Here is a 15,236-nt window from a genome sequence, read left to right as displayed (position 1 = left end):
TATATAACCTCAACCTTAAATTCCTGTTTTAACTATTACCTAATATCATAAGTCATCATATAAGTTAAATTTATGTGGTAAATGATTCATAATGAAGATTAAACACCCCCCCCCACTTTTGCCTTGAGTATGTGATGTCTCTGTTGGTAGAAATTGTATATCCTATTCAAGTTGAGCAGCCCTAACCCAAAAAAACTGAAGTCCAAAATGCTCCAAAATCCAAAACTTTTTGAGTCAGGACATGATAATAGATTATGGAACATTTTGGAATTTGGATTTTGGATCAGGGTTGCTCTTTGAGTAATGTGTATGCAGATAACTCTGAAAAATGAATTCCCCAATCTCCAACACTTCTGGTCACGAGCATTTCCTTTCTGATAAGGGATTCTTGGCCTGTACTTTCTAAATTAATCAAAACCACACAGATTCTTAAAATTTCAATTTTTAAAACTTGAAAGAAGGCATGCACATTTCTCATTTGCAGAGTTTCTGCCTTGTCCACCCCTTCCCACTCTGCTGCCTCTCCATGTCCTTGGGCTCATCTCCTCCATGGTTTACTTCCTTGCTCCTCCCCAGCACTTCCATTCAGCGATGGAGTGTCATTAGAGTGGATTGTGACTAGGGGGGTGAGCAGCTTTCCTAACCCTCCGCCTTAACAAGCGCTGTGTTGAACTGGTGATCTTTGAAATCTCTCCAGTTGTAAGAGTTTATGACAGTTCCCAGTGTGATGTGATTAGGCTCAGCCTTCAGGGACAGGGGAATGGACCCTTTTTCCTGTTCAGATACTGCTGTGTTGATCCGGATGACATGCGGACCATGGTATTGGACATTGTGTGCACAGCTTTCCCTCCCACATCCTCCCGCAGCTCAAACTGTTCTCGGAAACAAAATGCAAGGAGTGAGTTTTCCAGCTCTTGCACTTTTCTTTTCCCTCTGGTTCTAACTTTGCACACGGGATGCAGGAGAGGAATTGCTGCTTTGTGAGACAAGGTGGCTAGTAGAAAAATCTTTTAGCGGTGAGGATTTCAGTATTTTAACCTCACTCCCCATCTGTTATGAGCACATTGCGAAAGTCAGGGAAAAAATTAAATTGAGTGTGCACATATGAAACTTGTTCTGTCCCTGATAGTAGGGGACAAGCCTCCAGCCACCTCCCTATATCAGTCAGTATAAATACTGCTAGGGGAGGAGGGACAGGAGGATACAGTGAGGTCCTAGGAATGCTCTTCCCATGGGACTGTTTGTGCTTGGATTTTTGCAGTCTTCTTAATTCCCAGAGTTTGAGAGGAAGAGAGCAGCTGCCAGGTTTGGGTCTGTGGAGACATTTGACTCTTACTTTGTCGTTGTTGTTATTTTTCTCCATTCATATGTTTTCTCCATATGTCATTTAAATTTAGAGGTTGATAGATTAATGAATCCATTTTCTCCCTTAAAAAATCATATGGAACACTTAGGCTGTATATTTTAAAAGACTATATTTCAAAATAATTCAGGTTTTGAAATTTTCATTTTTGAGGAAGTCGGTGGTTTTTCTCCCATTTTCATCAGCTTAGTTGCCAAAATCATTTTCTCTCATTGTCTCCTCTCTTCTGTCCGCTCCTTTTTTTTTTCTTTTGATCAGGAGAGAAAAGGTATATAAATAAAAAGGATACAGAAGCAGCTATCACCCTCACTCTCAGAGTGCGCTTTAGACCATTGGCAGCAATATAGTCCCCCCGCCCTTTGAATCTTTCATTAAAAAAAAAATAAATGGCCCCGATTTGAAGGTTACACAGTGTCTTCTTGGACATCAGAACATCACAGGGCCTCTGGGATGCAACTCAGTGGCAGACCACTTGCTTAGCACACCAGAGACCCAGCCTCAGTCCCCAGCCCCGCCCCCATCATGGGGCCCTATAAATAGATACAATTTTTATGTATTGGTTAAAAACTTAAAAATTAAAAAGGAAACAACTTCAAAGACTGCATTTAAAAACTAGATGAGCAACTTACAGGTGTGGTATAAAGTGACCTGTAGTGAACGGCATCTCTTCTTGTCTCGCCCCTCTCTGTCCAGCTCCTTCTGAGCACAGTGCCTGTCCCAGTCTCTCCACTGGCTCTTTAACTGTTCTAGTTCTCTTTTGTGATTTTCTCTGCCTGCAGCCTTGCTTAGTAAGTAGTCATCTCAGAATGAACAGTCTAAACCTAGCGTTCCCGGGTACACCTTCCAGTGGTGTGGTTACAAAGATGACATTGCAGCCTCAGCAAAGGTTATCTCTTTAAAATTCCCTGAAATTCCCCTTTGGCACCTCCATTTTGGCAGCTGGTTTACGTAGGAGAGTGATGAAGTTGTTGGCTCTTTTTGTGCTGTATAAAGATGGAAATCTCTGGGCAGAAGGACAGAGGGGCAAGAAGCTCCTCTGTAACCCTGTTGGTTCTGTGTCCTGAGTATTTTCTGTTTTACACTCTAGTAAATGATGTTCTTACCATGTGCCTGTGGACCAAGTGGGTGGTTTTTAAAAATGTGAACATACTGTAGCCTGACTCTTATTTTAAAGTCTTATTAGAATCACCTGCTGTTCTAACATGTGCGTGAAGGGCTGTTATACTGCTCTGACTTTTGATTTTGTAATCTTTTTCAATTTTAAAAAATTGATTATATTTACTGATTCAAAATTACCTGTTATAGTTTGGGCAATAATATAACAAGAAAGATGGAAAATCCAAATGGCTTTCCAGTGCGATGTATTCATTACCAAGTAAATGACCTCACATGTGTTTTTTCTCTGGCCGGCACTTTGTTGGATGGAAACAACCAAATCCCTGTGAGGAGGCAGCACAGGCCTTTTTATTTTCAAGTAGCCTTTTCTAGGAAAGCGTTGCTTCTGTGAGCAGAACTGACCCATTTATTGTTACAGATTGCCTGGAGATCCCTGATTTCTTTCTATACACTCAACACCATGGGAACCGCACATTATGAACTCTTCTTGATGTTATATCCACACTTGTGGTTTAAAAATGACTGACTATATTTAGTATGGAAAATACTTATTTTTTATTTGGTTTTTAAATGTAAATATTGGTAACCCAGATGTCAAAGCTTTTACATTAGAAATGAGCATGGCTGTTTTTCCTGTTAAAATTCTTTTCCTGCTTATATTATTATATAAATAATGCATGTAAGTTCAAAGGTGAACTTTTTTGTCCCTGAGATGGCTTATGAGGGACTTTAGGGTACCTTTTGGGTGCAGGTTCTGCCTTCAAGAACAGGCGTGTGAATTAACATTCTTTTACTCCTCACAACCTCGCTTCCCCTGCCATATAAAATTTATATGCTTTGGAAATTAGCAATCTTGTTCAGCTAAGAATTTTAGAATAAAATGCATTATCCTGTGTATCACACACCCTTTTCCCTGTGCATCTGCACATTTTTTCCTTGTATGCTTTTTTTTTTTTTGTAATCAAATATACAGTATAGACTTTATAGATCCATGGTATCAAATGCCCTCAATGGATCCTTGGGAAGAAAGTGTTTTAAAGTGTATAATTAGAGCACTTGAGCATAAAACTACAATTATACACTTGTGTGTTAATTTTGTGTACAGTAAGACTTCGGTTCAACACTGGTTGTAAATGAGAGGAAGCGTTTGTTGCGATGAATGCTTGCCTTTTATGAATGCTTAACTGAATCTCCTCTAATTGGCTGACCTGGAAACGAAGGCGAAACATTTGTAGTTAGGTGTAGGGGAGAATACGAAATATTACTGGGGGTTTCTTTTTAATGGCAACACAAAAGAGTAGTCCTGTCCTCTGCCCAGCCAGGCTCGCTGCTGCTTCTGAACCGCCTGTGTTCTTTAGCTGCTGTTCCCCAGTAAAACTAACAGAGTGAATGACCAGGAGGTGGAGAGGATAGGCGGCAGGTGATCAGGAATCTTTGATCAGGGGGAATAGCTTGGCATGCTGTGATTGACCCTCTCTCGGTGACCTTGCATTTGTTATCAGATTCTATGGGTGAAGCTTGAAGGAGTTAATTTTTATGAAAACTAAAAGATATACCACTTTACAAATTGGACAGCAGTGTTGCAGAATTTGTTACACTAAAGAGACAGTGTGAACTGGAAATATAAATATGAGAAGGGTATAAATAAATTCATGGATAATAGACTTACAATGGTGATTAAGAGGAAATAGAGGCTGTTCAGGACATATCCCTGACTTCTTGAAATTGAGGTTATGAGAGGCACCACTATTTAGTTCCCAGAGTAGAGAATAGTCCCTCTGAAGAACATGGGTCTGACCTACTCTTCGCTTAAGTTGTGATTTGCTAAATATAGAGCAGTTGAACTTAGAATAAGCAGTGAAATTTTGTAGGCAATTAGTAGTTGAAAGAAAGCCAAGCAAAATCATATGTATATTATTTCATCATGTTTATGTCTTTAAAATCTTGTATTGTGTGTACCCTGTTAAAGAAGTGTAACGCAAATTTGTCATTTTTAAAAAAGACTGAAAATTGATACACATGAGGACTTCCAAGACTGTTTTACAAATCAAAACAGTAAATTTATTTTCTGATATGAAAATCAAAAAAATTCTAAGCTAGGGGAGGGTAAATGATCCTGGGTATGTTGATTGGTTTTCAGTCTGTTGAGAAACAGCAGTGTTGGTGGTGTGTAAGTTATCTGCTAGGAATAACTAGCAGGTGAGTGTTCCCAGAGCACAGCCAGTGGTGGCGGTGGGCTACAGAGTGACAAGGGGGACCTGTTCATAGCATGTTGGTGTGGTCACCATCTAGCCTGCCCTTCAGTGCAGGACTCCACTTGACACCCCAACTCCTCCTTCGCCTGGGTCAAACGCAACTGGGCAGAACTGGAAAGAACTTAGCTTTAGTCTACCACATATGTAATAAGCACTAAATGTGTGTATGTGTTGACTGTTTCTTGTTTTTTAAGCATGCGGAATTATTTTTAGGAAACTGTGGAATATTTGTTTCTTTAGGTAAGTCTAAGGATAAGATTTATTTTTTGTTTCAAAATAAGAAAGTGTGTTTGGTGGAGAGCACCAAAATTGAAGTCTCAATTGGGAACCTACTTAAAATGACTGTAGAATGGAGCAGTTTTAAGAGCTTGACCTTGTAAACTTTATTTATTATGTTCTAGCACATTATTTTTGACTGGACTTGTTGACATAATAAAATTTCCTCATTCAGCTGGTTTGGCCATGCATCAGCTTAGCATCTGAATTTCTTGCTGTGGGGAATCTTCAGTCAGCCTCCTAGGCACGAAAAATAGTGTTTGATCTTTCTGTGAAATCAGAAGCCAGGAGAATTTGCCAAATTTGTGTAGAGCTGTTGTGAACTTAAGACTTTTCTTGTGCTTTTTGACTTCCCAGTTTGTCAAATTTACCTGGAAGGGCCTAAATCCATCGTGAAAAACAAACAAAAATCACAGAACTTTCTGCTGTTAGAAATAAATGATTGTAATGTACTTCTAAAAAAAAAAAAAAAATATATATATATATATATACACATATATATATATTTAGTTGTCAATGGATCTTTATCTTATTCATTTATATGTGGTGCTGAGAATTGAACCCAGTGCCTCACCCATGCTAAGCCAGCACTCTACCACTGAGCCACAACCCCTATAATGTACTTTTGATTACCCTTAGAAGATAGCAGCAGTAAATAATCTGAATTAAATTGCATTTTTTCTGGATTCCTGAAAAATTTTGGATAGGTTTAAGGACTGATAAAAATTGTTATGTAGTCTTCTAGGCTATTAATTCTTTACACATCACATTTTCATATTAAAAATAACATTATTTTATGTTTTATAACACACATATACATACACACATGTACCTGCTACCCCTTCTACCCCACCCCAGCAATCTATGACAGAATTTTTTATTGTTAAATATGTTATCTATAATTATCATTATTTTTAATGACTCCAAAGTGGTATTAAATTTCCCATCCTTTAATCAATCCTTGTCCATGGCATAGGCTGTTTCCTTATTTTTGAGTCGGGAACGCCTTGCTATACAAATGTTTACTAACTTACCTCGTATTTTTTCTGAAGATAAATTTCCAGAAATAGAATTCTGAGTCAAAGGTATACTGTATCTATAATACTGTGTTTTGCCTTAAGTATTTGAGTATGCATATTTGCCATGATTATTTCAGTGCGCCTTATTGCTCTGTAATGTTTTGGATTGCATCAGGTGAAAACGTGAGAACTCTGTTAAGCTTCGAGGCGCAGTCATTAGTATCCCATGGAAAGTTTCCTCTCAGCATAAGTAAGGCAGGCATGGTGTAAGCAGAAGCGTTAACCTGTGTTGCAGGCTGTGGAAGAGGTGAGGCCACAGTCCAGATGCTGCTTCGTGCCGAATGCATGTACATGTTCTGTCAGTGTTGTTCAGGTACAGTTTGCCTGTGATAAAATGCCCAGATTTTAAGTGTGTAGTTTGATGAGTTTTGACAGATGTGTATACCCATGAAGCCACCATCCAAATTAAGATCTGGAATATTTCTGTCATTCCCAGAAGGTTTCTTTGTGCCTCTTTCCAGTCAGTCCCTATATCCCACAACTATTATTGTGATCTCTATGATAAGAAATTAATTTTGTCTGATTTTGAACTTCATAGAAACAAATCATATGGTGTGTTGAGTATTATACATTCAGTATAATACTCTGGAGGGAAGTATAAGTACCAAACTGTACTTTTATGAACAAAAGTATCTGAAGCTGATGTAAAAATTACATGGAGTCTTTTGAAAGAATGGAATTCTGTTCCTTACCTTATACTGTATCCAGAAGTTCTCATTGAACCATAATCCTCAATGTACGTGCTAACAAAACTGTAAAGCTATAAAACTTTTAGGAGAAAACCTTTGTGGCATTGGATTTGGTAGTGGTTTCTTGGATATGACACCAAAAGCATAGGCAATGAAAGAAAAGTAGATAAGGTAAATGACATCAGAATTAAAACTGTCCATGCATCAAAGGATGCTATCAAGAGAGCAAAAAGGCAACCCAAGGAATAGGATAAGGTGGCTTCAAGTTCTGATGAGGGACTGATATTCAGATGACAAAAAGCACTCCTGCAATTCAACAACAAACAACTCAATTAAAAATTGGGCAGAGGACTTTTTCATAGATACTGTTCCATGGAAAATATATGTTTGGTCAATAAACTCTTGAAAAGATGCTCACTCAGTGTCATTGATCATTAGGGAAATGCAAATCAAAATCAAATGAGATGATAACATTTCACACCCGTTAGGAAGGCTGTTTTGACAAGAGGGCAGCAGAAAATAACAAGTGTCATTAGGGATGTGGAGAAATCAGAACCTTTGTGCACTGTTGGTAAAATGGTACAGCTGCCGTGGAAAACAGCGTGGCAGTTCCTCAAAATCTAAACATAGGATTGCCATATGCTGCAGCAATTGTACTCCTGGGCATATACCCAAAGAAGAGAAAGCAGCATCTCAGAGTCTCGTAAACCCATGTTCAGAGCAGCAGTGTTCACAGTAAACAAGTTAGAAACAACCCACGTGTCTACCAGGTGAATGGATAAACAAAACATATGGTCTGTGAAAAGGAAGGAGGTTCAGACACGTGCAACAGCATGGTTGGACTTCGAAGACACTGCTAGGTGAAGTGAACCAGCCTAATGGACAATATTGTGTGTTTCCACCTAGGTGAGCGAGCAAGAAAAACCAAACTCAGAGAGAGAAAGTTGAACTGTTGGTGCCAGGGACTGGGGTAGGGGAGAAGAAGATGGAGATGCTGTTTCATGGGTACAGCTTGAGTTTGGGATGATGAGGTTTTGGGGATGGATGGCGGTGGTGATGGTTGCACAGTGGTGCGATTGTACTCACTGTCACTAAACAGCACACTTAAAAATAGTTAAGGTGGTAAATTTATGTACATTTTAGCACAGTAAAAAAAGAAAACAGTAGATCTTTAATCTGGACCATTGAAGTGCTCATCCCATTATATATCACAAAGAACTATGTCAGAATGGAGAGGTGGGGAGTTTTCATCACATCAGGTGTGTCTGTGGTATGTTTCAGGACAACACCAAATTATTTCTTTTTTTCATAAATTGTTTTCCTGCCAAAGAAGGGACAAGTTGATAATGTAAGTAGATTACCTGATACAGAGACAGCAAGTCCAGGATAGAAAGTGGGCTGTGTCAGTACCAGTACTTCAGAGCTCATGTCAAGGAGGATGGTGGTATCTGTGCGGTAAGTTTTCATGAGCCCTTGTGCATGGAAGTAGAATTGGGCTGGACCCTCGTTTAGTTCAAGGCAGAAGCTCTCACATCTACCTTGTTGGGTATGAAATTTTTGTATGTATTCTGGGAGGTTCAGTAGCAGACATTTCACTGAGCTCTTCCTAGAGATCAGGCATTCTGCATACACTGATGACTTACACCAGCAAGGACTGCCCGAGAGGTTCCACCTCACAGGGTGGCTGGGCTGCCTGTGATAGATGCAGGTGAGGAGATCCTGATTTTTGAGGCAGATAGTCCCCTGACTGCTTAAGGAATTCACAGATCCTTTAATTTACAAACATAGTATGCTTTATTTTTATAGTACGCTCATTTCTCAAGCTTTTTTGACTATAGAACTAATTTTGTGAGTTAGATGAGTATCCCTTTGTAGGAGCCACAAGGAAATGCTGGCTCATAGTCCTTTGAGTTACAGACAGAGCAGCCTGTGTGGACCTGTGATGTCTGCCATCTTGGCCTGCTTCAGGCACATCCTTCCCAGCAAGAGGATGTGGGTCTCTGGAGCTAAGTGGACCTAATTAGTAAAGCAGTGGACAGAGCCCCATTCTGGAAGGGACCCCTCCCTGTGTGTGTGTTAGCTCCCCTCTGCCTCTTTTCTGTAACACGGGGCATGAGGGACAGATCTTGAAACGTACAGCACTCTGTGTAGCTGCACTAAGATTGTGAGAGTATAGATTGTGCTGCATTTGTGTTATATGCTGTGCACGCCCTACCACACCCCAGCCCCACTTTTTTTTTTTTTTTTTTTTTTTGTCACTGGGAATTTAACCCAGATATGCTTTACCATTGAGCTATATCCCCATCCCTTTTTATATTTTATTTTGATACAGGGTCTCGCTAAGTTGCTGAGGCTGGCTTTGAACTCAAGATCCTCCTGCCTCAACCTTCTGAGCTGTGGGAATTACAGGTGTGCACCATTGTGCCCAGCTACATGTCTTTTTTTAAAGGAGAAAAATGCAAGGCTGAAGTCTTACCCTGTCTGTCCCTTCTCCCTTCTCAGAGAGAGACATATATTTCCTTTTTGGTTGATATTTACTATGTGTGTGGTCATAAATAATACACAGTCTGGTGATTGTTGTAGTTGTCCTGAATGTGGTTTAGAATCAAGAGAAAAATTTAAGAAAAACTCAATAGCCAAAAGAGGCCTCCCAGAGCTCGGGACAAATGCACATGGACTAGTCCTCTGTGTTGCTCTCAGTTGGACAACGTGCCTGGGCTCCTCAGGCCTCAGCACCTTGGAAGTACATCAAGAATACTGGGGTCGGGTTGAGGGCTGAGGTCAGAGTGATGAGTGGTGGCCTGAAGAAAGATGGCAGAACTAATCCAAGCGGACAGGGGACTCTGATACCTTCCATGTCAGTTTTAGGCATGTGATAGAGATTCTTCAGTTTAAGAAGTCTGAAAAGCATACATTAGATCTTTGAAAACCTTGTGTCTGGAATGACTAAAACTGAACTAGTAATGATCGTTAACAAATCAGACCTTAAGCTGGGCGTGGTGGTGCACACCTATAATCCCAGCGGCTCAGGAGGCTGAGGCTGGAGGATTGTGAGTACACAGTCAGCCTCAGCAATTTAGTGAGGCCCTAAGCGACTTAGTGGAACCTCGTCTCAAAATAAAAAAATTAAAAAGGGCTGGGGGTGTGGCTCAGTCATTAAGGAACCCTGGATTCAATCCCTGGTACCAAAAAAAAAAAAAAAAAAAAAAAAAAAAACTGGACCTGAGTTCAGGTACCTGTAGATATTTATTATATTAAGAAATGGGCCTTTAAATATTATACTTAGAAAATAGTTAATAGGTTAGAGATAGCTCTACTATTTATAAATTTAATAAGTAATAATAATATCTGCATAAACTTCCAGGTAGGATTATTAAATTTCTGACTACACAGTCAGTACATAGTAATAAATTATTAATAATTAATAACATGACACCATTTTGCAGTTGAAGATGTGTGACAAATAAGTTTTTTGGTTGACCAAATCCACACAACTCAGGAACAGTGGGAATTGGATTTTGATTTCATGCATTTCTAACCCAGAGGTGCTTTAGCTAAACTGGAACTTAGTCGTGTCTGATCTGTTCTGGCTCCAGTTCAGGACTGTAGACCAGGGCCAGGAAGTGGCACCAAGCCCCAGGTCTGCTGGAGAGCCTAGCTGTATTACATTTTAGGTTTCCTCATTCCAGGCTTGCAGAGTGAGGTGTCAGTCAAGTTGGTCCCAAAAACATGAACTAGACCACATGCTTAAGAGGATGGCGATCATTTGTTAACAGCCAAAGATAGCGACCAGGGCTATGGGACTCAAGCGTGTGTTTTAGATGGTTTTCCCTCTGCAGTTTGCTTAGTTTTGCTAGTTATGGTGGCTTTGTGGATGATTTGCTTATGCCCTCCTCTAGCCTCCTGGCCCCCTGACCTATCCCAAGCATCCCAGAGTTAGAATGGATAGTAAGTTTGTGACTGCTCTGGTGTTAGTAGGTTCCTGCAATATGTCCTGGGGTTGTCTTGCTTAGTAGATAGAACCCTCCTCCCCAGCAGCACTTTGGTATTGTACATTAGGGTTTCTGTAAAGCAGCAAGTCAACATATTCAAGCATAACTCCTAGGGGAGTTGCTGGCTGTGTTGACTGAGCTTTACAGTCATTTTAACACTAGCAAAAGTGTTATCCTCACTGCTTCAAATCAAACTGCAAAGATGCTTGTGTGAAATATAGTATTAGATATCAAATCAAACATATGGGTGTTGAACAGGAGGATGTGTAGTGGTGTATGGTGTTCTAGCATGTGGAGTTGTATTTTATGGAAATTCTTTGGCTTGGTTTGTGGCAGGGACATACATGCATTATGAAATGTCAAGCTGTAAAATAAATAAAAGCGAGGAATTCAACTGTGCTGTTAAATGGCTTTTCACTGCAAACTTGTCTGCTCTAATGTTGCAGGCTCTGTGTGATAAGAGATGTTGTGAGCCATTGTGGCCTTGGTTTTTGTGATCATTGCTGACAGATTTTTAAAATAATCTGGATTACATTGAAAGAAATACGGTACTAATTTGTCTTAGATGTAGAATGTTTTAAATTTTCCTCCTTTGCCATTCATTCTTTTGCCTTCTTTGGTGTTTGTATAGTGAATTTGACTGTTCAGTGTGTATCTGGTACTCCTTAATTTCTTGAGTGTGTGGGCTTATGGGACTCAAGTTCTTGGAGTTCCCAAAGGAACCATATTGTGGTATTAACAGAATGACTTCACCATTCTCGGCTCTGGAGTGTTCTTTGTCTTGTTTTTCTTTTCCTATCTTGCTCTTTCCCTTAATTGGGAGGGAAAAGAAAAAAAATCAAAAGATTTCTTATTTTAAAACACTTCAAAAATACTCATTTAAAAAAATCTGAAGATAATATTAATGGTGTATTGATTGCACAAGGAAGCTTTTTCCTCTGAAAAATGTTTTCACGAATATTTAGGCTCATGTAAATAAGAGATGGAGAAGATTGATTTAGGCCACTTTGGTCTATTCGTCTCACATTTACATTGTGCTTTATTATTAATTAATTAATCAATCTATTATTACCTGTTCTATCAACTAGTTATGAATATCTTTCCTTCAGAAACTCGCACTGGTGGTTTGATACACATAGTATTGTTTTCTATGTATTTGCAGCATCGGTCAGTTTCCATCATTATAAGAAACACCCGAGATAATTAACTTGGAGAAGGTTTCTTTTGGTTCACAGTTTCGGTGGTCCTCGCCCAGGGTCAGATGGCCTCATAGTTTTGAAGGCCTGTGGCGAAGCAGGCCATCCTGGCAGGAGCATGTGGTAGAGCAAGACCTCTTATCTCAATGTCAGGAACAAAAATAGTGAGAAAGGTGCTGGGGTCTCCCAGGCCCCTTCAAGGGCTGCAGTGCCTTCAAGACCTCCCATTAGGCCTCATCTATTATACATGGGCCTGTGAGGGACATTTAAACTCCAAACTGTAAAGGGTATTGCTTTCAGAGGGTTTCATTTGATGGTAAAGGAATGCATATCTTTTTAGCAAAAACAGTGAGTGGAATTGCCAACGTAAGTGGCTCATATCTGTTAGAAATGTAATTGGGATATTCTAACTTTAGTTTTTCTGAACTTGGAAACAGACTTGCACAGTTTGCACCCAAACCATAGGCATCCTACAAAATATCAGTGAGTTGACATAGATTGTGTGAATTTCATGTTAATTTTCACTGTTGCATGGGAATGGATTTAACATAATGCCTCTTTGACTCTTTCAGCAGAGACACTTTTAAAATATCAGTGTTAGGAGCTTTTTTTCCTCACTAGATTTTTTATGGCATTATCAATACTTATCTGATAAAATATGATTTTTAAAGGTAAAGTCAAATTATCTTTGACTTCATTGGTAGCATGTGAAGAGAAGGCAGTATGTTGATTTATGTAATAAAGAGGATTAAAAATATTGAATCCAATTGCTTAGCCAAGAATCCACACCATGTTACTGAATTGAAAGCATATTTGATTTCACTTAATTGCATATTTTGATTTTCTCATTTGCTTTGCTTGACTTTTTGACAGATGCCACCTCAGTATGGACAGCAAGGTGTGAGTGGCTACTGCCAACAAGGCCAACAGCCATATTACAACCAGCAGCCCCAGCCCCCGCACCTCCCGCCCCAGGCGCAGTATCTGCCATCCCAGTCCCAGCAGAGGTACCAGCCGCAGCAGGTGAGCATGGCCCACTGCCCCCCAGGGCTTGTTTTCTCCTCCAGGCCTGTGTTCAGAGGCAGACCATTTTAATAATTGTGTTTTCAGTAGAAAACAGAGGTAGTTTTGAGAACATGCAAACCTGTAACCTAATGTAACTCTGTTCCTCTCTGCTCCTTCTCTTCCTCCTCCTTTCCCTCCCTCCCCACCCCCGATTCCTTCCTTCTTTCCTGCATGTTTGAGATTGAAGTGTGGGAAGAGTGACTTGTGTAATAGCTGCTTGCATTTCTGATTGGTGACAGCAGAAAGTGTCACTCATTTCATGTTCTTTGTCATTTGCCTTCTAAATCTTTCAAGAAAGTGCTCTGCCATTGTGTTAAGGCTTGTTTGGGAGAGTGGTTTTGCCTGATCCTACTAGTTGGCACATACGTGATATTTTTATCTTGACTTCTTTTTGTTGGTGGTGTTTTATTATTAAGTGCTACTGGGTGAAAATGTTGCCTTTTGATAGTGTTATTTTCCTTAAACTAGCTTATAAACAGATAATCACTTCAATTATAATATATTAAAATACTAATGGGAATCATCTGCTTTAAGTATGTTAAACAGTTTCTAGTTTAAATTAGCCTCATTAAAATACTGTTTTATGTTATTGGGCCATATATTTGAGTTTACATGATTAAGAAAAATAGTACATGTGTACTTGGTGAAGTGATTGAGTTCCGTGTTGTATTAGAGATTGTCACTTTGGCGTGCAGTACAGTGGAGTCCTGAGCAGGGACTCTGGCTCTGAACACAGTGAGATTGTCAGAGTGCTGCTGCCAGTCAGAAGCATCAGAATGCAGCTTTCCATTTTAATCTTGTCCCCTCTTTTCTCTTTTGTGGGGTGAAGAGAACTTCATGAACTTTTTCATTTTTAAAGTGCTTCTTTTATAGTTTGAATAGATTGTTGATCATAAGCCAAAACTAAAACTATATGGAGCTTAAATTTTGGTCAGTTTAGTGAATTTCTTAAGTAAGTTTCTTGGATTTGTTGGAGTCAGCTCCCATGTGACTTTGATTATAGGGTTCTAAAGAGAGTTTATGACTTTAAACAAATCATGTTAAAACCCCAAGAAAGATTCAAGATCCTGTACAAATTTTGCTTTCTGCATATGTGTTTGCAAAATTTTGGTAATATAGCTAGGGTTATATAGAGCCTCTAGCAGTAGGGAGGTGCATTATCTCAGAGCTGTCTGGTCTAACTTTTATTAAAGTGTGTGAACGTTTTAAAGCACTTCAAATATCAGCTCCTTTCAAGTGAAAGAGACTGGTATCTGGGGTTTCGATAGAAAAGTTATAGGCTTTTCAAGGGGCTTTCAGCGACTTATTGAACTTATCTGTAGACATAGAATGTTTTGTCATGTCATCAAAATTTAAGGACTGAATAGAGAGATTACATTACTCATTTTACTCTAGTGTGCTGAAATGAATCTCTGATTGTAAAACCAATTTGATTAAAGATTCTGAGTGCCTGTCATTTCCTTCAAGACCAAGCTCAAATTTACTTCCTTTATGCAGCATTCACTGATGACTTCCAGCAGATGGCAATTAGTTATTTAATATCCTTCACATTTAAATATTGAAAGCATAGTGCAGGTAGAATCTTACTATAATGAATATTGTTTTAATGTGCTAAATTGAAGTCTGTCTTGTATGTTGATGGTACCTTTATTTTATTGATTCAAATACAGTAAATTATATGGTAAGAAATAATAGAGAATCATGATTCTTTAATATGAATATGGTTATTTTTTTATATTCTGAATAAAACCAAAATTCCTCAAAGTGTGTTGGAATTTTTTTCTTATGTTCAAACTCATGAACTATAGAATTATCTGAGGGTTTTTTTTTTTCTTTTCTTTTCTTTTGGAACTGGGGATCGAACTCAGGACTTTGCAAATGCAAGGCAAACACTGCCACTGGGCTATATCCCAGCCTGCGTGTTTATTTATTTACTATTATTATTATAATTTTTAAGTTTCATTACACTCATTGTAGTATAAAAGGGTTGAAAGTGGAGATATTTAACTGATGTAGTCAGATGGTCTGATTTGACAGGACCAATCCTGGTGTCTAGGGAGTTAGAAGGCCTGGTAGATCTGGGACATGACCCTCTAAGAAAGGAGTTCTAGCTTTGTAGACAAAGTTACCACCTCCCACACCAAAATAATACTCCCAAATCAATCCTAAAACAAAATAAAAGATACTAATAGAATATTATTACAA

General features: G+C 39.0%; 1 protein-coding gene across 6 annotated transcripts in view; it reads left to right on the top strand.

The window, feature by feature from the left end:
- Arid1b (AT-rich interaction domain 1B) overlaps window positions 1–15,236 on the top strand; it is a 389,935-nt gene that overhangs the window by 97,080 nt on the left and 277,619 nt on the right. For all 6 annotated transcript variants that reach the window (XM_047557068.1, XM_047557066.1, XM_047557067.1 and 3 more), the window contains exon 3: window positions 12,840–12,989. In XM_047557068.1, the coding sequence (XP_047413024.1) occupies window positions 12,840–12,989 (150 nt within the window). The remainder of the gene's footprint in view (window positions 1–12,839; window positions 12,990–15,236) is intronic.

The sequence above is a fragment of the Sciurus carolinensis genome, chromosome 7, assembly GCF_902686445.1.
Source record: "Sciurus carolinensis chromosome 7, mSciCar1.2, whole genome shotgun sequence".
Taxonomy (NCBI): Eukaryota; Metazoa; Chordata; class Mammalia; order Rodentia; family Sciuridae; genus Sciurus; species Sciurus carolinensis.
The sequence above is the reverse complement of the archived record's forward strand: the minus strand, read 5'-3'. Positions and strand labels throughout refer to the sequence as shown.